This window comes from Grampus griseus (genome assembly GCF_964374135.1).
Source record: "Grampus griseus genome assembly, chromosome: 17".
NCBI lineage: Eukaryota > Metazoa > Chordata > Mammalia > Artiodactyla > Delphinidae > Grampus > Grampus griseus.
In genome coordinates, this window is record NC_139011.1 from 80,856,257 (window position 1) to 80,879,342 (window position 23,086).

At 43.8% G+C, this 23,086-nt stretch overlaps 1 protein-coding gene and 1 long non-coding RNA gene across 2 annotated transcripts in view; one reads left to right on the forward strand and one right to left on the reverse strand.

The window, feature by feature from the left end:
- The window catches only part of UBE2V2 (ubiquitin conjugating enzyme E2 V2), a 29,920-nt gene extending 27,005 nt beyond the window's left edge, over positions 1-2,915 (reverse strand). The window contains exon 1 of the mRNA XM_082675076.1: positions 2,834-2,915. Within this exon, the coding sequence (XP_082531202.1) occupies positions 2,834-2,849 (16 nt within the window). The 5' untranslated portion in view covers positions 2,850-2,915. The remainder of the gene's footprint in view (positions 1-2,833) is intronic.
- A 101-nt stretch (positions 2,916-3,016) lies between these two features.
- The window catches only part of LOC309835329, a 30,270-nt gene continuing 10,200 nt past the window's right edge, over positions 3,017-23,086 (forward strand). The window contains exons 1-2 of the long non-coding RNA XR_014297983.1: positions 3,017-3,186; positions 21,740-21,906. This is a non-coding gene — a long non-coding RNA (uncharacterized lncRNA). The remainder of the gene's footprint in view (positions 3,187-21,739; positions 21,907-23,086) is intronic.

Below are 23,086 nucleotides of genomic sequence, written 5' to 3' on the forward strand. Positions count from 1 at the left end.
GCAAGGCTTATGAGACTCACTGCACGCCTAGCATGGCAATCTACCAGGGCAGCAGGGGAATCAAAACACAGCCAACCCAGTTCCTGTTCCAGTAAACATAATGCTTCCCACTTCTGAAAAAGGTAATTAGGCTTCACTGTGGTTGTTTTCCACCTATATGGCTTACGTAGACTTACCACACTTTTTAATCTAACATTAATACTTCTTTTAGTGCTGAGATGTGATTAAATTTTTGAATCACAGGTACTAAATATACTAACAAATTTCTATCCCAAAGAGTCGTGTTTCTTAAGCAGTGTCCTATGAAATCATCTTGACCCCCGAGGTGACTGTCTCTTGGGAAAGAGGAACCTAGCCAGTGGGGTCTCCACCACAGCCCTACTTCTGTCCACGAGAAGCGTCTGACAGTCTGAAACAAGGATTCTGCTAGGAAGAGAAGTATGAAAGCCACTCTCAAGCCTAAAAGGAAGTAAGATTCCTGATTTCAGGATTATTCCAAATTCATAATTGCTCATGATGGAAAAAGCACTAGACTGAGAGTAAAAAACCTGATTCTGATCTGGACTCTACTGCTAACCAACTATGTAAAACCTTATATTTCCTCAGGCCTCAGTTTACTCAACTGCATAACAAAGGGGACCAAATGGTATGGTCAGCTTAGAGGTCTCAGTCTAGTTAGAATTCTTCCTGCCAATTTTTCTTCCAGTAACAGAAAGACTAATAGCATATGATTTAGGAAATGCAAGTTAAAATATAATGCTTTAGTTAAAATTTAAAAAAATATCTGTCAGGTGTCTTTTTCTTTTTGGACTATTAAAGAGCTATTTTTATCAAGATTATTTTGCCTTAAATAAAAAATCATGGGACTTCCCTGGTGGCGCAGTGGTTGAGAGTCCGCCTGCTGATGCAGGGGACACGGGTTCGTGCCCCAGTCTGGGAAGATCCCACATGCCGCGAAGCAGCTGGGCCCGTGAGCCATGGCCGCTGAGCCTGCGCGTCCGGAGCCTGTGCTCCGCAACGGGAGAGGCCACGGCAGGGAGAGGCCTGCGTGCCGCAAAAACAAAAAACAAAAAAAACATGTACAGTACACCCTAATTTTAAAATTTCAAGCTTTACCACATTTATTTCACAAATACACGGGTACTGTTTCCCTCCCTTGCTACCAAGAGGCAAACAATACAAAAGTAGAACTAAGAGAAAATATAATTTAAAAATAATTTCGAAACATAGTCCAAAACTGCTTCTGCACTCCCCTCTCCCCAAGCTGGACGGCAGTGTCAATGTTGTAAAGCACAGAAAAGGAATAAACGGTGTATGAAATTCGCCAAGGCAATGTTTAACAACAGTTTCAAAACAAATTTCAGTGATTTAAGAAAACACCAACTAACTGCCTAAAAGATATTCTTTCTGATTATGCTCAGGTTTCAAATCTCATAAATTCAAAAGCAGCGTAAATGTAACAATTAGAATGCTGAAATATAAACTAGAAAATACAGGCTTCCAATGTACAATAAACGTGCTAGTAATCTCTCAGCAACTTCTTTATAATTCATAGTCAACTTCCAAAAATGACTCACTGTGGTTAACAAAGGGCACCTGCCATTAACATAATCTAATCATTGGTCTTTTCAAAATATTTCCACACTCTCTCACAGGTACAACGTTAGAGGGGAGAAAAATTGTATTTAAATAAAAAAGTGAAATCCACAAAATGAAGATTATCAGTCAAACTGAAACACACCACTTTACTACTAAATTTTCAAGAACCTTCAGGTACGAAGCACAACTCTTAAAAAGACATGGAGTTTTAATGCACAAGCACACTCGATTTCAAATAGCAAGGACAGTAAAGTTTTAACACTAAAATGTCACTTTTTAAATCATCCACGCTTTACTAGCTAGCTCTGACCTCAAGTGTACCGAAATAGCTCCCCAACGCTAAAATCGTTAAACAGCTTATCCTGACACCTGTACGTAATAAAGATGCGATACAAAAGACGCAATTCTTCATTAAAATGAAGGGAGAACGGCACTACCTTAAAAATACCCATCACAACATACACCGAAGCCTTCCACCTAAGTACACAAAGACTTGAAAATTCGTGTTATTATGCAATGATGGCATGAAATACAAAACCACACTGTTCCACAGCCACGGTTCAATAATGATTAGAAAAATTAAAGACCATACATCTTAACGTTTTAAGTAATAAAACTGTCCCCCTTTAACATTTTGTAATGGTCAAATTTCTAAAACCTTAGTGTTAATACCGAATTTCAACGTCTGTGCTCAGAGGAAACTAAAACTGTATTCAGTACGAGAAGAGCGGAACAGCTAATCTAAGAAACCGCTTTTTCTTCAATTAGCGTTCACCTAGCTCCTTGCTTCTATTTAGTCTGCACCTCAGTTTTTCACTCTAGCGAAAGAAAGACCACACGCATTCAGTCGGTAAGAATGGCCCTGTCCTCCGCCCACGTCAGGGCGAGCCGGGGGGTCGGACCCGCTCCATCCAGGACCCTCACGCGAGGCCTCGCGCGCCCTGGTGGACGCGGCCCGCCCGGGCTCCCCTCCTCGCTCCCGCACCGCCCGCCAGAGCCCCGGGCCAGCCGGCCCGGCCCAGCCCAGCCCCCAGGCACGCAGCCGACGCGCGGGCACGACCGCCGCCCCGACGGCCGCCAGGACCCTCCCTGCTCCGGCTGCGCTCCGCGGAAAGTCCGGCGGCCGGGGGCCCTTACTCCGGCTTCTCCCACACCGCCAGGCCGGCCGCCACCTGTGCGCAGAGGCGCAGCGAGGGCTGGGATGGAAAAGCAGGCAGCCCGGCAGGGTACTGACCTGTGGAGACCGCCATCTTCTCCTGCAGCCCGACGCACCGCCCGGACGCACGCGACGTCCGCGCTACCTCCGGGAGCGCCGCCGCCCGCCCCGCGGCTTCCGGCCCCAGGCTCCCGCCCCGCAGCTTCCGGCGCGTCAACGCGGACCCGCCCCGCGGCTTCCGGCTTCCGGCTTCCGGCTTCCTGGGACGGGCCCGCTAAATCAGAGTGCGAGGATGCAGGTTAAGCTCAGGGAACAGACTTGAGTCAGTCACCGTGACAGAGAGGAAGAGCGCGAGGCCAGAATGCTCCAGGCGGGGAACGTGCTCCGAGAGCCCGCGCCGGCTCTGACGTCATAGGCGTGCGTCGGAGCAGGTGCGCTAGCGTCGCCCAGAGGGCCGTCCTCGGTCGTGGGGGAGGGTGGCGTCTGTGTGGAGTTCGACGAAGTGCGTGTGGAAATGAGGCCCTGACCAGACAGGGGCGTTGACGGTTCCGTTGAAAATGATTCAAGGAGTGACAAAAAGTTTAAGGAGCCGCTAGAATTAAACCACCTTGTTCGTGCTTTCTTTTGAGATAGGCTCGCGAGAGAAACGTGATAGAAGTCTGTGCCTGAGTCTAGAAAGTTCCTTCCGCTTGTGAGTGATTGGGGAGCATCACTGCGTCCAGAGGGCGGAGCTGCCCACGCGGCTCGGGCGGCCGCGGGGACGACCGGGACGACCCCCGAGGCCACGACGTCCCCGGGGCGCGCGGACCTGTCCCCGCCCCGGCCCGCATGAGTGGGGCTCGTTCTGTGGCCGGGCGGTGGGCCTGCTGGGTGGGCTGCTGCTCTCCGTCCTGCACCCCTGTTTACCCGTCCCTTGCACTCTGCGGAGGCTTGGGGACGAGACAGATCCTCCGCTCGGTTCTGAACGTGGAGGGGGTGTCAGTGCTTGGTCCCAGCCACACCCCCTAAAATGAAGCGGCTGAGCGGGCGCTGTTCGGTTTGCTCTGTGCGATGGGAAGCCTCTGCCGCGGCTCCCGGTGGCCCTCTCTTGGTCTCATGCCTTGCTCTTTAATATCCCTCTGCCTTTTGTGGGAGCTGTGTTTACTGACCAGCTTCCAGTGAATAAGATAAGGCAGTGTCCACTGCGGCGGCACATACCCTAAGATTGGACCAGAGCAGAGAGGATTAGCGTGGCCCCTGCCAGGATGCACGCAAATTCGTGAAGCAGCCCATGTCTTACAGAAATCTGAGCAAGAGTGGGTATCCGTGTACGTATGACTGACTCACCTTGCTGTGCAGCAAGGAACCAACAACACGGTAAAGTGACTCTACGCCAATAAACATCAATTTTAAAAGAAAGAATAAAATAAGACAGAAGTGTGGGGTATTGTTTCTGAGATTTTAAGAAGACTACATTGCAAGGACTTCCCTGGTGATCCAGGGGTTAGGACCCGGCACTTCCACTGCCCAGGGCCCGGGTTGGATCCCGGGTGGGGGAACTAAGATCATCCCACAAGCCGCGTGGTGAGGCCCCCGAAAAAAACAGAAAGTAAAAAACGACTGCTAGCTTGCATACCTTGCTCTCTTGCTCCCTCTGAGGGAAGCCAGCTCCCATCTTGACAGCTACCTTACAGAGAAGCCCACATGGCGAGGAACATCAGCCTCTGGCCAATAACTAACCTTGAGGAAGTGAAGCACTCAGTTCAACAGCCTGAGGAGCTGAATCCTGTCAACAGACATGGCGGGGTGAGCTCGAAAGCAGATCTGCCCCACTCAGGTCTTCAAGTGACACTTTGGCCCAGGCAACACCTTAAGGGCCACTCTGCTAGAGTCCTTGAGGCAGAGCACCCCAGGTAAAGGTTGCCTGATTCCTGACCCTCCGAAAATGAGATAACACATGTTTGTTGTTTTCGGCCACTACGTTTTGGCATCATTTGTTCTGCAGCAGCGGGAAACTAATACACTCTCTTACAGTCGCCAAGGTGTGGAAGCAGCCTAAGTGCCCATCAGCAGATGAGTGGATAAAGAAGACGTGGAATATATATACACAATGGAATAGTACTCAGCCGTTAAAAAGAATGAAATTTTAGCGTTGTCAACTACATGGTTGGACTTGGGGGTATTATGCTAAGGGAAGCGAGACAGAGAAAGACAAATATTCTGATGTTTTCACTTGTGTGTGGAATCTAAAATATGAAACAGGGCTTCCCTGGTGGCGCAGTGGTTGAGAGTCTGCCTGCCGATGCAGGGGACATGGGTTCGTGCCCCAGTTCAGGAAGATCCCACATGCCGCGGAGCGGCTGGGCCCGTGAGCCATGGCCGCTGAGCCTGCGCGTCCGGAGCTTGTGCTCCGCAACGGGAGAGGCCACAACAGTGGGGGCTCACATACTACAAATAAAATAAAATAAAATAAAATATGAAACAAACGAATTAATGTAACAAAATAGAAACAGACTCTCACATGTAGAGAACAAACTAGTGGTTACCAGTGGTGAGGAGGGAGGAGAGAGAAGATGGAGGGGATTAAGAGGTACAAATATTGTACAGGACAGGGAATACACCCAATGTTTTATAATAACTTTAAATGGCATATAATGTACAAATTTAGAATCACTGTGTTGTACACCTGAAACTAATACAATATTGTAAATCAGCTATACCTCAATTAAAAAAAGAAAACTTTGTAAATTTCTCTTGAGATTTCATCTTTGTCTCTGGTATCATTTAGAAGTGTGTAATTCAGTCTACACATATTTTGGGAGTCAGTGAAGGTTATTGATGCATGGTAATGGTTACTCAGTATTTGTAAGGTTAGCTAATGTACAATTACGGTAATCAGTTATATTCTTACCTTCTTTGTTGTAGATTAATTGACCACAAATGCATGGTTTATTTCTGGGCTCTCCATTCTGTCCCATGGATCTATGTGCGTGTTTTTGTGCTCATTTCATACTGTTTTTGGTGTTTGTTTTGTCAAAAAGTTTATTTGGACTCACTGTTTTGGCAGAAGCATCTGTACATCAGCCTACTGGTAAGCCAGTGGTGTTTGTAAGTGCCTTTACCTTGTGGACCCTGGGTTAGGGACAGAGGAGGAAACCAGAGAGACAGATGACAGTCCAGGAGAAAGGGAAACCTTACTCGCATACACTGGTGTTTCCACACAGCTCATTTAATGGAAATTGTTAGACCTGGATTAATCCTGTCTTCATTATCTAACTGTGCAGCCCTCTGTAGATCTTAGTTGCCTCATCAGCAACTGATGGGTGAGGACTGAATGATAGCATCATACTGTTTTGACTAATGTAGCTCTGTAGTATAGTCTGAAGTCTAAGAGTGTGATGCCTCCAGCTCTGTTCTTCTTTCTCAAGATTGCTTTGGCTATTCAGGGTCTTTTTTTGATTCCATACAAATTTTAGAATTATTCTAGTTCTGTGAAAAATGCCATTGGTATTTTGATAGGGATTGGTATAAAGCTTTTTTTTTTTTGGGGGGGGGGGCAATGCTGTGAGGCTTGTGGGATCTCAGTGCCCTGACCAGGGATTGAACCCAGGCCCTGGCAGTGAAAGTACTGAGTCCTAACCACTGTAATGCCAGAGAATTCCTGGGATTGCTATAAAGCTTTTTAAAAAATGAAAACAGAACTTGTCAAAATTTGTGGGATACAGTGAAAGCAGTACTTAGAGGGAAATTTTGAGCATTGCATGCAATGTTAGAAAAGAAGAGAGAAGTGAAATCAGTCATCTAAGCTTCCACCTTAGGAAACCAGAAAAAGAGCCAATTAAATCCAAAGTAAGCAGAAGTAAAGAAATAATAAAAATTAAGAGTAGAAAGCAATGAAATTGAAAACAGGAAATCCATAGAGAAAATCAACAAAACCAAAATCTGGTTCTTTGAAAAGATCAATAAGCCTCTAGCCAGGCTAACAAGACAGACAGAAGACACATATTACTAATACCAGAAATGAAAGAGGGCACATCACTACAAATCCTATTGACATTAAAAGGATAATAAAGGAAGACTATGAACAAATCTATGCCCCAAATTTGACAACCCAGATGAAATGGACCAATTCCTTGAAAGATACAATTTGCCAAAGCTTACAGACAAAATAGTATGCATAGGTCTCTCTATATATTATAGACCTATACACTAAAGAAGAAAAATCAACAATCGGTAACTTTCCAAAACAGAAAGCACCAGGCCCACCAATTTTACTGGTCAATTCTATCAGACATTTAAGGAAAAAATTATACCAATTCTCTACAAACTCTTTCAGAAGATAGAACAGAGGGAATACTTCCTACCTCATTCTGTGAGGTCAGCATTACCCTACTAGCAAAACCAAAGACATTATAAGAAAAGAAAACTACAAACCAATCTATCTCTTCAACATAGATGCAAAAATCCTCAACAAAATATTAGCAAATAGGGCTTCCCTGGTGGCGCAGTGGTTGAGAATCCGCCTGCCGATGCAGGGGACACGGGCTCGTGCCCCGGTCTGGGAAGATCCCACATGCCACGGAGCGGCTGGGCCCGTGAGCCATGGCCGCTGAGCCTGCGTGTCCAGAGCCTGTGCACCGTAATGGAAGAGGCCACAACAGTGAGAGGCCCGTGTGCCACAAAAACAAACAAACAAAAAACAAAAAAAAAATTAGCAAATAGAATTCAACAATGTATAAAAAGAATTACACACCATAACCAAGTGGGATTTATCTCAGGGATGCAAGGCTATTTCAACATTCAAAAATCAATGTAATTCATCATATCAATAGGTTATAAACAAAAGCCACATGATCATATCAATAGATACAGAAAAGCATATGATAAAATCCAACACTCATTCATGACAAAAGTTATCAGTAAAATAGGAATAGAGGGGACTTCCTCAACCTGATGAAGAATATCTGCAAAAAGCCAACAGCTGACATGATAAAGCTAACAAACTAGATTTTCCACTAAGATCAAGAAAAAGACAAGGATGCCCCTTCTCACCACTCCTTTTCAACACTGTACTGGAGAAGAAAGAAAGAAACTTACTTGTTTGCCAATGACATGATTTCCTATGTAGAATATCTGAAAGAATCAACAAGAAAATCTGGAACTAATAAGCAATTATAGAAAGGTTGCAGGATACAAAGTTATCATACAAAAGTCTATCACTTTTCTATGTATCAGTAATGATCAAGTGGAGTTTGAAATTAAAAACAGTGCTAATATAAGCACCCCCCAAATTACTTAGTTACAAACCTAACTACATATAAGATCTATCTGAGTAAACTTACAAAACTCTGATAAACAAAATCAAAGAAGAAATAAATAAATGGAGAGATATTTCATGTTCTTGGATAGGAAAACTCAATATCATCAGGATGTCAGTTCTTTCCAAATTAATCTATAGATTCAGTGTGATCCCAATCAAAATCCCAGTATGTATCCTGATTCTAAAGTTTATACCAAGAGGCAAAGACCCAGGGTAGCCAACACAATATTAAAGGAAAAGAGCAAAGTTGGAGGACTGACCCTGTTTGAATTCAAGACTTTCTACGAAGCTTCTGTGACGAAGACAAAATCGTATTGGTGAAAGAATTGATAAATGGAACAGAATAGAGAGTCCATAAATAGACCTATATAAATAGAGTCAACTGATCTTTGACAGGCAGCAAAGGCAATACAATGGAGCAAAGGTAATCTTTTCAACAAATGATACTTGAGCAACTGAACATCCAGGTGCAAAAAAAAAAAAAGATTCTAGACACAGACCTTATGCCTTTCACAAATATTAACTTGAAATGGATCACAGACTGAAGTATATAATGCAATACCATAAAATTCCTAGAAGTTAACATAGGAAAAAGCCTAGATGACCTTGGGCTTGGCAATGACTTTTTAGGTAAGACACTGAAGGTACCATCCATGAAAGAACTGATAAGCTGGACTTAAGTTAAAATTTTCTGCTTTGCAAAAAAACACTGTCAAGAGAATGAAAAGACAAGCCACAGACAGGAGAAATATTTATAAAAGACCCATCTCATAAAGGACTCTTATCAAATTATAAGAACTTTTAAAACTCAACAATAAGAAAACAAACAATCTGATTGAAAAGTGAGCTAAAGACCTTAGCAGACACCTCACCAAAGAAGAAATACTGATGGCAGATAGCACATGAAAAGATGCAGAACATATGTCATCAGGGAAAGGCAAACTAAAACAGCAATGAGATATTGCTACACACCTATTAGAATGGCCAAACCCAGAGCACTGATAGCACCAGATGCCAGTGAGGATGTGGAGCCACAGGAATTCTCATTTGTTGCTGGTGAGGATGAAAAATGGTGCATCCGGGGCTTCCCTGGTGGCACAGTGGTTAAGACTCCGTGCTCCCATCGCAGGGGGCCAGGGTTTGATCCCTGGTTGGGGAACTAGATCCCGCATGATGCAACTAAGCATTCGCATGCCACAACTAAAGATCCTGCATGCAGCAAGGAAGATCCCACACACAGCAACAAAGAGCCCACGTGCCACAACTAGGACCCGATGCAGCCAAGTAAGTAAATAAATAAATAAAAGTTTTAAACTGGTGCAGTCACTTTGGAAGCAGTCTGGCAGTTTCTTACAAAACTAAATATACTCTTCCTATATAATCCAGCAGTTTTGCTCCTTGATATTTACCCAAAGGAGTTGAAAACTTATGTTCACTCAAAACGTACACATTAATGTTTATAGTAGCTTTATTCATGATTGCCAAAACTTGGAAGCAGCCAAGATGTTAGTAGGTGAATGGATACATAAACTGTGATGTACAGTATATAGACAGTGGAATATTATTCAGTGCTTTAAAAAATGAGCTATGAAGTCATGAAAAGACAGGGAAGAAACAAATGCATATTACTGTATATTAAGTGAAGGAAGCTAATCTGAAAAAGGCTACATACTGTAGGACATTCTGGAAAAGTCACAACTGTGGAGACAATAAAAAGATCAGTGGTTGCTAGGAGTTACGGGAGAGGGAGGGATGAGTACGCAGAGCACAGAGGACTTTTAGGGCAGTGGAACTACTCTCTATGATGTTATAATGGTGGATACATGTCATTATACATTTGTCCAAGCCCATGGAGTGTACAACACAGAGAGTGAACCATAATATAAACTGGGGGCTTTGGGTGATTATGATGCATCAGTGTAGGTTTATTGTAACAAGTTTACCATCTGGTCAGGGGTGTTGATAATGGGGGACACTATGCATGTGTGGGGGAGGGACATATATGGGAAATCACTCAGTTTTGCTATGAACCTAGACTGCTTTAAAAAAAAAACTATTTAAAATAAAAATTCTCCAGTGGCTTTCGTCATACTCAGCTGAAGTTCTTGCAATGGCCTGGAAGGCTCTACATGGTCTATTCCCATGCCTGCTCCCTTATCTCCCATCTTCACCTCCTACTCCTCTCCTCTTCGCTCTTTCTTACCCAACCCGTGTGCTTCCTCACTATCCCTCCAACAATGAAGATTCACAACCACTTCAGGGTCTTGTCACTGGCCATTGCTTCTACTTGGACCTCTTTCCCTCCCAGTACATCTCAGCTGAACATCATCCCTGCCCGCTTCTTGCAGTCTCTTGCCAGTATCTCTAGAGATTCCCCTGTTCTCAGTCAGGCTGATCAGATCCCATCACCTGGGATTTGGACAGGGATTATTGCTGGCTGTGCTCTGCTAGAGCAACCTCCCAGGGGAAGGACTACAAATTTCTGCTATCCATTCCAGCCACCCCCAGACGTAGTGCATCCTTTCTGAAGTGTCCTGGCAGGCAAAGTGGTAGGGTGAAAGTAGACTCATTATTCACTGTGTACTGAGAGCTGACTGTTTAAACCCAGAACCCCGTAAGTAAGCGTTTTCACGACAGTGCCAAGATTAACGTGTCGGCGCTCTCAATTCTCCTCCTCCTGTTAGAATACTGACTGGTTGTCATGGTGTTAAGTCCACATTCAGTGGGTCCATTCTTCTTCCTCACATTCAGCAGCTGGAGCATTCTTAAATCTAAATAAACAGGAGATAATGAAAACCAAGATAATACAGATGGAATTTGTTGTTACTCCCTTGTTTTTTTTTTTTTCTGTGAAGGGGATTCTGAGGAACATTGGTAATGTTTGAAGTTTTAAGTCCATAGCTGGGAAGAACGGACAACCACTGAAATAATGTGAACTGCATATGCTAAAAGTAGGGAGGTGACTCGGGGTTACATAGAACTCCTTGAGAGGGAGGATCTGACATAAAGTCATAAATTTCCTAGATATGTAAATTCCTTTTTTTTTTTTCTGTTTTTTTTTGTGTGTGTGTGCTATGTGGGCCTCTCATTGTTGTGGCCTGTCCCGTTGTGGAGCACAGGCTCCAGACGCGCAGGCTCAGCGGCCATGGCTCATGGGCCCAGCCGCTCCGCGGCATGTGGTATCTTCCCGGACTGGGGCACGAACCCACGTCCCCTGCATCGGCAGGCAGACTCTCAACCACTGTGCCATCAGGGAAGCCCTCTTTTTCTTTTTTAAAGAAAAGAGATAGCAACATAAAATATTTTGTTAATAATTCTGTAATAATTTATTCATGACTATTTCTTTAACACATCCACTTTTAGTTTCTTTTTTTTTTTTCAATTCGGTTGCACCAGGTCTTAGTTGTGGCAGGCGGGCTCCTTAGTTGTGGCTCGCCAGCTCCTTAGTTGTGGCTTGCGAACTCTTAGCTGCAGCATGCATTCAGCATCTAGTTCCCTGACCAGGGATCAAACCCGGGCCCCCTGCATTGGGAGCGCAGAGTCTTAACCACTGTGCTACCAGGGAAGTCCCTACTTTTAGTTTCTTATACACCTTTCAGATAAACATTTTTATAATTCTTCTTATATTCTATATATTATTTACTACTTTCAGTAAAAAATATTTTTCCACTCAATCTTCATAATTATAATTTTAAAGGCTTTAAAATATTTATCACATTATCATGCCATTCTCTTAATTTTGGACATTTGTCTGCTTCCAGGACTCTTCCTAGAACAAGTTCCTCTATCTATATCTTTAGGCAGTTAGGGGAAAGGCCAGAGGTTCTTCCTGAGTCTTTTGGGCCTTAAAAATAATCATCCTAGGGACTTCCCTGGTGGTCCAGTGGTAAAGAATCTGCCTCCCAATACAGGGGACACGGATTTGATCCCTGGTCAGGGAACTAAGATCCCACATGCTGCAGGGCAACTAATCCCATGCGCCACAACTACTGAGCTTGCGCACCTCAGTGAGAGAGCCTGCATGCTGCAAATTACAGAGCCCACGTGCTCTGGAGGCTGCACACCACAACTACGAGCCCATGCGCCCTGGAGCCTGCACACCACGACTAGAGAGAGAAAACCCGCACGCCACAATGAAAGATCTCGCATGCCTCGACAAAGATCCCACGTGCTGCAACTAAGACCCAACACAGCCAAAAAAATATTTTAAAAAAATAATCAGCCTAAATTAATCCTTATGTTACTGAACCGAACTCTGGTTTGCTCATCTGATGTGCAGCAAAGCCAATCTACCTGGTTGTGGTGAAGGAAAGTACAGTGTTTACTCACAGGCGCCAAGCAAGGAGAACAGGCAGCTAGTGCTCAAAGGACCCAAACTCCCTGAGGACTTTCAGGGAAGGGTTTTTAAGGCAACATTAGAGGTGAGGGTCGCAGGGTGTGGGATCAGCTCATGGACATTCTTCTGACTGGTGATGAGGTAACAGGGTGATGTTGGGGGAATATTAATCATCAGTCTTCTCATTCCAACTGAAACCACACAACTGGTCTCAGGAATTAATGCAGCTCATGTTCTTCATGTCCCAGCACAGAAAGAATTCAGTGAGGGACAGAGTGGGAGGTAAGCAGTGGATCTGATTAGTATAGGACACTTGTGAAGGCTACAAGTGGGCAGGCAAGAGGGCTCCACCCTGAGAACTAAGTGAGCTACATTTTTACCATCAAAGGAAAAGTGGGGAGGGGGAGAAGACCACCTTCTTCCTCATTCTTTGAGTGGGCATCAAGTTTACATCACTAGCTCCTCCTTTGTGTCTTAAAAGCAGAAATAACAGTTCTGTATAACAGTTGGAGTCTTCAGTACACCATTTCTGATAATGGAGACAACCACCAAGCAAAAGATCAGGAAAGAAATAGAAGACTGAACAATACTGTGGACGAGTAGGACACTTCACTCAACAACTGCATCACCCATGGTTTTCTCAAATGCACATGGAACAGTCTGCAGGATAGACTGTCTGTCACAAAATAAGTCAAACAAATTTTTAAAAGATTGTAATCATGCTGAGTATCTTTTCTTATCACAATGAAATGAAACTTAAATCATTAACAGAAGGAAAACTGGATAATTCACAAATATGTAGAAATTAAACAATACACTCTGAAACAACCAGTGTGTCAAAAGAGCAATCACAAGGGAAATTTTTTAATTTCCCGAGAATACAGTATAGCAAAACTCAACGGGATGTGGTGAAAGCGGTGTAAAGAGGGAAATGTATAGCTGTAAACACATACATTAAAAAAGAAGAAAGATCTCAGATTAATAACCCAATTATACAGCTTAAGGGACTAGCAAAGGAAGCACAAACTAAGCCCAAAGCTAACAGAGGAAAGAAACAGGAACAAAACAATAAAGATTAGAGTGTAGGAAAACAAAATAGAGACTAGGAAGACAATAAAACCAATGAAATCTGAAGATGGCTCTTTGAGAAGATAAACAAAACTGACAAAACTTTAGCTAGACTGACTAAGGAAAAAAGAAGACTCAAATGACTAAAATCAGAAATAAAAGTGGGGATATAACTAATGATTATACAGAGATAAGAAAGGATTGTAAGAGACTGCTATGAACAATTGTACACTAACAAATGAGATAACCTAGAGGAAATGGACAGATTCCTAGAAACACACAATCTCCTGAAACTGAATTATGAAGAAATAGAAACTCTGAATAAACCTGTAACCAGTAAGAAGATTGAATCAGTAATAAAAAAATTTCCTAACAAAGAAAAGCCCTGGATCAGATGGCTTCACTGGTGAATTTTACCAAACATCTAAAGAATTAATGCCGATCCTCTCAAATGCTTCCCAAAAATTAAAGAGGAGGGAACACTTTCTAATGCATTCTGTGATGTCAGCATTACACGATACCAAAGCCAGACAAAGACAGCAAGAATAGGAAACGGCAGACCATTAACCCTTATGGATATTGATGTAAAAATTCTCAACAAAATACCATAAGCTGAAATCAGCAGCATAGTACAAGGATTATACACCATGACTAACTGGGTTATATTCCAGTAATGCAAAGTTTGTTCACATGATACACCACATTAATAGAATGAAGGAAAAAAATCACATTGTAATCCTTATTCATGCAGTGAAAGCATTTGACAAAATTTAACACTCTTCCGTGATAAAAACACTCAAAAAAACTAGAAATAGAAGGAAACTTCCTCAAGATCATAAGGCCACATATGAAAAACTTGTAGCTAACAACATTCTCATTGGTGAAAGACTGAAAGCTTTTCCCATAAGATCAGCAATAAGGTTGCTCACTTTGCTGCTTCCATTTAATGCATTATTGGAAGTTTTAGAACAGTTAGGCAGGATAAAGGGGTAAAACTTATCCAAATTGGAAAAAAATAAATAAAATTATCTCTGTTTGCTGATGACATGATCTTGTAGAAAATCCTAAAACTTCCACACACAAAAAAACTTTTGGAACTAAGAACCTAATTCAGCAAAGTGGCAGGATACAAAATCAACACACAAAAGTCAGTTGCATTTCTATACACTAACAGTGAACAATTTGTGATGGCAATTATGAAAACCATTTCATTTATAATGGCATAAGAAATAGGAATAAATTTAACCAAGGAGGAGAAAAGCTTGTACGCTGAGCAGTGTTGAAAACATTGCTGAAAGAAACTAAAGAAGACATGCATAAATGGAAAGTAAGCCCATGCTCATGGATTGGAAGACGCAGCCTTAAGATGGAAATACAGTGGTGTCTCTGCAGGTCAGCAGACAGCAGAGCAGCTTGGGCAGACGGGCGTTGCCAGGACCTGCCGGGAAGGCGGTGCCCTTGCCATCGGGGCTGTGCTCACAGCTGCTCCTGGGGGAGGGGCCTTCCTCCGCCAACAGGTGAGCAGGCAGCTCTGGGCCCAGGGGGGAGTGCACCTGCTGACGGAACGGCTGCTCCCTTACTGCCCCTTGGTCTCCGGCAGACGCCTCCTGGGCCAGCCCAGCCCAGACAATCCAGGGAACGGAATTCCACGAAACACAGTTCCAGCTTGACCAGGCTGACAGCAAACACAGCCACCACACGTACAGAATACTTACAACCCGAGAACTAACTGAATAGTCTGTTTGTTGGCAAGTCAGGAGGCTGTGAATGCTCATGTGAGGTCACTGGACTGTGCTCTAATTTTGAGCACAAATGACGTCTCCTGCCTGTTGTCTGTCTAAGAATTCAACGTGCACAGTTGAGGACACTCATCATGTTGGTTTGCACAGAGCCTCTTTTTACCATTCAAACCATAATTTTATGCTTGAAGATATGTCAGCAGGATTTATGAAACATATTTTAGATTATTTCCAGTTCATAAATGGCTTTCATAGGGGTAATGTGTATGTATATATGTCTAATTATTTTAGATGCTTCTGAACTTACAGTGACTTCACTCTTTGCTTTCTCTTTTCCACCTTGATCTAAAGTAGAGTACTTTTTTCACATGCTATTTTCAGAACTAAGTGTATCTTCTGATGGTTGAAATAGATGTTTCGATTACTGTCTCTGCTCTTGCCATTTATACAACACTTGAAATTTTTTTTAAACAACTTTTAAAAAAAATATTAATTCATTTATTTATTTGACTGCACTGGGTCTTATTTGTGGCATGTGGGATCTTTATTGCCGTGTGCGGCATCGTTCTTTTTTTTTTACTTGCGGCATGCGGGCTCATAGTTGTGGCACGTGGGCTTGTAGTTGTGGCATGCAGGCCTGTAGTTGTGGCACACAGGCTCATAGTTGTGGCATGCATGCGAGATCTAGTTCCCTGACCTGGGATCACACCCAGGCCCCCTGCATTGGGAGTGCAGAGTCCTAGCCACTGGACCACCAGGGAAGTCCCAACACTTGACATTTTTTAATGCTTCTGACAGTTTCAGACTTAAAGAAGTAAAAGGAAAAATTGTAAAAGACTTTGAAATGAACTGAGAAGTGCACTGGGTGTATGTGAAGGAAACGTTGTCTGGTGACCTGATTCTGCAGGTTCTCTGCTCTTTTTTCTGTCTTTGAGCTATTTTACAACTCATTAATTTGTAAAAAACTGGTAATAATGGCCATGATTTTTGTCCATAGAAATACAAATTGTGTCCAGTGATTCCCATAGATTATTCCCTGTGTATAGTCCCATTTTGCTTCAGTTTATAAATTAATACCAATTTTCTTCCATTTTTTACTTGACCCAGTCGTAATTTCTTATTGATTCTCTGATTAACTAGTAAGTTAAAACCTTTGACACTGTCATTTTATCTGTCTCAGTGTCTTGATTATATCTTTTAAAAAATTTTACCAACAGCAAGGAGCTTTATTTATATTCCATACAGTGAATTTCAGTAAGAGCTCATGGCATTCCAGTCGTATTTATGTATTTATTCCACTTCCATCAAGCACTCAGGCCCTGCACTGGGTCCTGGGGAAGAAAGATGAGACCCACAGCAGCAGGTACAGAAAGCACGGTGCTGCAGAGCAAACGTCCCAGAGAGGAGGATGCAGGGCAGTGGGAGGACCGGAGAAGGTTCCTGATTTTGTAGAACAGGTGGGAGTTGGTCAGAGAAGGCATTTTGTGCAGAAGCACCAAGTGAGGGGGAGCATGACACACCCAGAGGTGAATGGGGGGCAGCTGAAGGAAGGTTGGCACCTTCGTCCACTTGGACTGCTATCACAAAATAAAGTACCAGAGAATGGGTGGCTTATACGCGACAGAAGCTTATCTTTCATGGTTCTGGGGGCTGGCAAGTCCAGGATCGTGGCACCAGCAGGTTCAGGGGCTGGTGAGAGCCCTCTCCCAGGGTTGCAGAAAGCCAACTGTATCCTCTTGGTATGGTCGCTCTCGGGTCTCTGTTATGAGGGCAGTACTCCCATTGTGGGGCTCTTCAATCACCTCTCATATGCCCACCCGCTAATACCATCACTTTGGGCATTAAGCTTCAATGTAGGAATTTTAGGGAGACTCAACATTCAGCCCACAGCAGCTGGGGAGCTGGACACGGGCCCCTGCCAGCCTGAGGAATGAAGGTCCTACTAAGCAGCTTTGGGGGTCATTGAAGGACTGCACGTGGTAGGTCCCACAAACAGGAAGCTGTTTCTGCAGGAAGAGATGCTGCTCTGTCCTTAGAGTCAGGGAAGGAGAGTGCCTTGCTGCCCGCACGGATCAGCTGCTGCTTCTGCGTCTGTAGTATTATCTGAAATTCAGGGGCAAAGAGCTCTGCTCCTAAGTGGCGTTGGAGTTGGACAAAGTGGAAAAAATTCTATTTTGCTCCTCTTTGATGTATATTTCATCTTAAGTTTATCTGAGACATTTTTCCAAAGAAGACACACAGATGGCCAACAGGCACATGAGAAGATGCTCGACATGGTTAATCATCAGGGAAATGCAATCAAAACCACAACGAGACACCACCTCACACCTGTCAGAATGGCTGTCATCAAAAAGACAACAAACGGCCAAGTGCTGGTGAAGATGTGGAGAAAAGAAGCCCCCGTGCACTGTTGGTAGGAGTGCAACTTGGTGCAGCTGCTGTGGAAAACAGCCTGGAGGTACCTCAAAAAACTAAACATAGAGCTGCCTGCAATTCCACTTCCAGGTACATATCCTGAAAAGAAAACAAAAACACTAATTGAAAAAGATACATGCACCCCAATATTCACTACAGCATTGTTTACAATAGCCAAGATATGGAAGCAACCTAAGTGTCGTTCAACAGACAATTGAGTGTTACTCAGCTATGAAAAAGAATGAAACCTTGCCATTTGCAGCAACATGGATGGACCTGGAGGGTTTTATGCTGAGTGAAATAAGTCAGAGATATTTATATGACTCTAAAAAGTAAAACAAACTAGTGAATATAACAAAAAAGAAACAGACTCACAGATGTAGAGAACAAACCAGTGGTTACCAGTGAGGGGGGCATAGTAGGGGTCATGGAAGAGTTAGAGGCATAAACTACTATGTGTAAATAAATAGGCTAACATTATACTGTACAGCACAGGAATATAGCCAGTATTTTATAATAACTATAAATGGAGCATAACCTCTAAAACTTGTGAATCACTATGTTGTGCACCTGAAGGTAAAATGATATTGTAAATCAACTGTACCTCAATAAAAAATTTGATATATCTGTGCAACCTTCATATCTAGTTGTTAATATGCAGAGGGCACAAGATGTAAAAGCAAATTATTATTATTTTAAACACACGGGCTTATCAACAACATGAATTAGTCTTTCCTTGGTGGATGAAGTTCTATTTTCTTTAATAACAGCTACTAATTAAGCAACAGAATAGTTTACCATGACATTAACCTTGTTCTAAAAGAATCATTAATGTGTAAAATCAACAGTTTGGAAAGCACCTGGACCCCACAGTCAAAGCCTATTTCATGGAACTGTCTGTTCTTTATCCATGAGAAGTTGAGTTTATGTAGGATTATCTACAATCTGGAAATCTGATACTGAGAATAAGTGAGCAGAGTGTTTCACACGCTTGATAATTCGCCAACCTGGCATCTTTTCTTCTGAAGGCCCTTCTCACTTACAAATTCATTCTGAGCAAAATTTCACATTTGACAGTGTTTTGATGTATAAGTCCTTCCAGATATTTTGCATTTTGACAGCAAACTCCAGAGTTACAGTGCCAGCTGGGATAATTCGGCAAGTTTAGGTTCTGGGACAGAGCAGCTGGGAGGATTGGGTAGGGTCACAAGGAGCGATGTTATCAACGCTTGGCGACGGTTACTGAGTAACCAAGGACGGGCTGTGCCTGGTGCTGAAGCTTTCTGCTGTGACCATAATTTCTACTTCTTTGCCTGCCTTTACTGTATCCTTTTTTAATTTACAGGAGTCTTGTAAGAAACAGTCATTAAAGTTTATTCCTGAGTCCAATGTGGTTTTGCTATAATAATGCCAAAGTCCTGAGGAGGAGCATGTTGCCAATTAAATCATTATTCTCTAGCGCTTTAGCCCTTTGCAAAGCTCCATGGTTCAGGGGGAAGAGGTTTCATGCACTTAAAATACACATCGCCGAGCTTGAGTTTGGCCCTCTGGTTCCTCAAAAGTTCAGAATGTATCTGATCAGGTAGAAACAGTTTTCAGGGATCTTTTACTGTAAACCCTGTTTGAAATAATCACAGCAGATAGCTTATAGGAAGCCTTAGCACAGATGCTGTATGTTATATAATATTGTGTTACAATATAATTTTCCAACTAAGGAAAGACTGTTTTCATTTTTGTGAGATTGTGTGTTTAGGGTTCACAGTACTTCAAGCCATCAGATCACACACTTTGCCTGTGAAATCCCACTGAAGGTCGAAGAGCCTGTGCCAGAAGCCCAGGCATCTGAGCAGCAGGAGAGAAGTCAGGGGCTGCTGAACGTCACAAGCCGAAAACGTCGCCGAATCAGATGCTTCCATGTAAAGGCTATGCTGTTCTGTTGGGGCAAAGCAGGGCCCACCTGTCCCACTGCTCCCAGGTGGTTCTGGAACAGACGCAGCGGAAGGCTGCGCCTTCCCGGCAGACAGCCTCCTACCCTTGCAGAGATCGGCCCTGCATTTCAGCCCTCAGCGCGAGGAGACACCGCCAAGGGGAGGCAGCTGCACCAGCGGATTCTCTTTCGCGGGGGAAAGAGCTGGACCGGTGTCTTCCTCCAGCCCTCCCAGTTTGGGGGCCGCAGAGATGTGCCTGTGGAATGGGAGCAGCACTTCCCCGCGGGACTGCTGGGAAGGGAGGACACGGCACGTGGCTGAGCGAGGCGTGTTTGTTAAATAAAACACGGAGTCCATCGCTCCGTCTCTGCAGAGGCTGATAAAGCCTGGGAAGAAAGGGAAACAGATTTTAAAGTTTATAACTTGACATTTGCAACAATAGAGAGCATTGAGAGGAGAATCCAAAGGATAAACACCCCTGAGGTTTTTTGTTTTTAGATTCCACATGTAAGTGAGATCATAACAGCATTAGTCTTTCTCTGTCTGACTTATCTCACTTAGCATAATACCCTCTAGGTCCATCCATGTTGTCACAAATGGCAGGATTTCCTTCCTTTTTATGGATGAATAATATTCCATTGTGTGTATAGTTACATACATATATATAAATATATATATATATATAAAATTTCACATCATTTTATCCATTCATCCATCAATGGACACACAGGTTGTTTCCATGTCTTGGCTACTGTGAATAAGGCTGCAATGATCATGGGGCCCATGAGGTTTTATAGATTTCTCTTTTTATCTGGAAAATTTGTAGTTGCCTTGGAAAAAGTCCCTGCCTTCATGGAGCTTCTGTGCTAATGGAAGCAGACTAACAGCAAACTCTTAAATACATATATGAGACAATTTCCCACCATGATAAGTGCTGAAAAGCAAACAGGGTAACAATAAGAGCGGCACAGGTGGCTGCTGGCTCTGTTCTTTGGGGCAGGTGGTTAGGGAGGGGCCCCTTTAGGAAAGGGTCGCAGCTCAGATCATGGGGCAGGTGTTGTAGGAAGCCCTGAAGGGGCCCAGGCAGCAGCGGGCAGCTGAGGAGGGCAACTTGTGGGGCCTCCCTGGTGGTGCAGTGGGTAAGACTCCACGGTCCCAGTGCAGGGGGCCTGGGTTCGAGCCCTGGTCGGGGAACTAGATCCCACATGCATGCCGCAACAAAGGAGCCCTCGAGCCTCAACTGAGGAGCCCACCTGCCACAACTAAGACCCAGTGCAAACAAATAAATAAATATTTTTAAAAAATGTGGCTTGTGATCCTGAAGCAGAAACATGTATTTTTTTAGTTTTGCTATGAGCATCATTGAGACAATTGATGAAATATGAATGTCTGTAGATTGGGTAACAGTATTAATTAAAAAAAAAATTATTTCATGTTTTTTGGCCGTGCCACCACGCGGCATGCGGGATCTTAGTTCCCCAACCAGGGATCGAAACTGTGCCCTCTGCAGTGGAAGCATGATTCTTAACCACTGGACAGCCAGGGAAATCCCTTAATTTTTCGATCGTTATGAAATTATTTTGTGGTTATTATATAAAGTAAGGTTACTTGTTTTAGGATATACATGGTTTTTAGGAAGTATTTATAAGTAAAGGGGCATCCTGTCTATAAGTTAGTCTCGAATAATTAAAAAAACTTTATAGATAATGATAAAAGCAGGTTCGAGGAAATGTAACAAAGGAATTTGAGTGAAAGGTAAATGGGAATTTTACTAACCTTTTTTGTAAGCCTGAAACTTATTTCAAAAAGTTTAAAAAATTAAATTGCAGAGGCATTTTAAGAAATGACCTCAAATTTAATAAGTAACAGCACTTTCTTAAACTAAATATTTCCTAACCTTGTGCTAAGAGTGAGTCATTACCTTCTGGGTTTCTTCATTCTTGCTGGTGTTTGATTCCTCGGGTGGAGTTGGTTATATTTATGATGGATACTGGGAGTACAGTGGCTTGTGTATGTGTGTGAATCAGGTAAGGCTGCTCCAACTAGCAGGTCTGGGTATCTTTCAGGGTCAAAATTGGAGGGAAAAATTCAAATGCAGTTACATTATACTGTAACATTTAAAACATATATTTGTAGGAATTGAGCTGAATTGTATTGTCCTCATAAGAAAAACCTACATTCTACTTATTTTGTTCACAGGAACGTGGTCGGGCACTGACCATGTGCCAGTCGTAAGCACTGAAGACTGGGAGGAAGAGGAGCCAGGATCTGGCCTGGGCAGCCCACATCTGTGCCAACAAACCACCTTCTACAAACGGGAAGGTGCCGGGGAAGGTGCCGTCTTTCCTGCCCCGATACTCCTGAGGGTAAGTGCGGAGGCTCGGCCTCCAAGGGCAGAGCTCTCCCGTGACTCACCCTCTTCCTCTCCTGCTCCGCTGCCTACAGACACCCAACAGGCATCTGTCGGCTCTGCCCTGACAGGATGAGCCCCTCCTGGCTCTCGGAGCCCCCCCAGACCACGTCGCAATTCCACAAGTGACCGGAAATGCGCCCAATTGAGTAAGTTTAGATCCACCATAACGGAAGCCTCATTATGTTAATTCAACTCAGATTCCCGTAAAATCAAACTTTATTTGCAGCCGTAAGTTCCATGTTGGTATTGAATAACAAGGTTTAAAAAAATATCACTACTGTGTTACCTCAGGGGGAAAGCATCTTAGTCACCAGATAGGAGCGCCCCAGAAGGTTCGGGTACTGAGCATACTCGTCACTTAACTTCCTATGTTCTAGCCATGACTGCAGGCGGAGGGTTCACTTTGGTGAAAGCCTGTCTTTATTTCCCGTATCACTCGTCTATGATCTACAGAACTGTGTAAAGGAAGCAGCTCCAGAACCTGATGGCAGCAATGCTGTTTGTTTTGGGTTTTTTTAGTATTTATTTTGACCGTGCCAGGTCTTAGTTGCGACACGCGGGATCTTCATTTGCCGTGTGTGGGAATCTTCAGTTGCGGCATGCATGTGGGATCCAATTCCCCAACCAGGGGTCGAACCCGGGCCCCCTGCATTGGGAACCTGGAAGTCTTAGCCACTGGACCACCTGGGAAGTCTGCAGCAGTGCTCTCTCACTTAGCTTGTAATTGTGCAAGAAGGCACTCTTGTTGTGACCTTACTCAGAATGCAGTTTGGGGGGAAGATCAGCTCTCGCCGTGGCCCCGGGACATTTCCCAGTTGGTTCAGGGAACTTGGCCTCACAACGCCCTGCACACTGTGGGCCCCGGTGTAGTGTGTGCTGTCCACAGCTCGTCAGTGGCCTGAGAACCAGCCACCTTGAGCAACTCGGGCTGGGAACCGCTCAGCGCGTGGCCTCAGACTCCTCTCCCCAACGGTCTCCCTTCTCGGCCCAATTCTGGAAGCGTGAGCAGCGTCCACACACACACCGGACAGAGTTCTACTCAGAAGATTCAGCGGTTTTCATTTCAGACTCGTCTCTCGCACCCTCTGGTGATGCCCCAGCCTGACTGCTGCTGAGGCACCGTGACCCCCAGG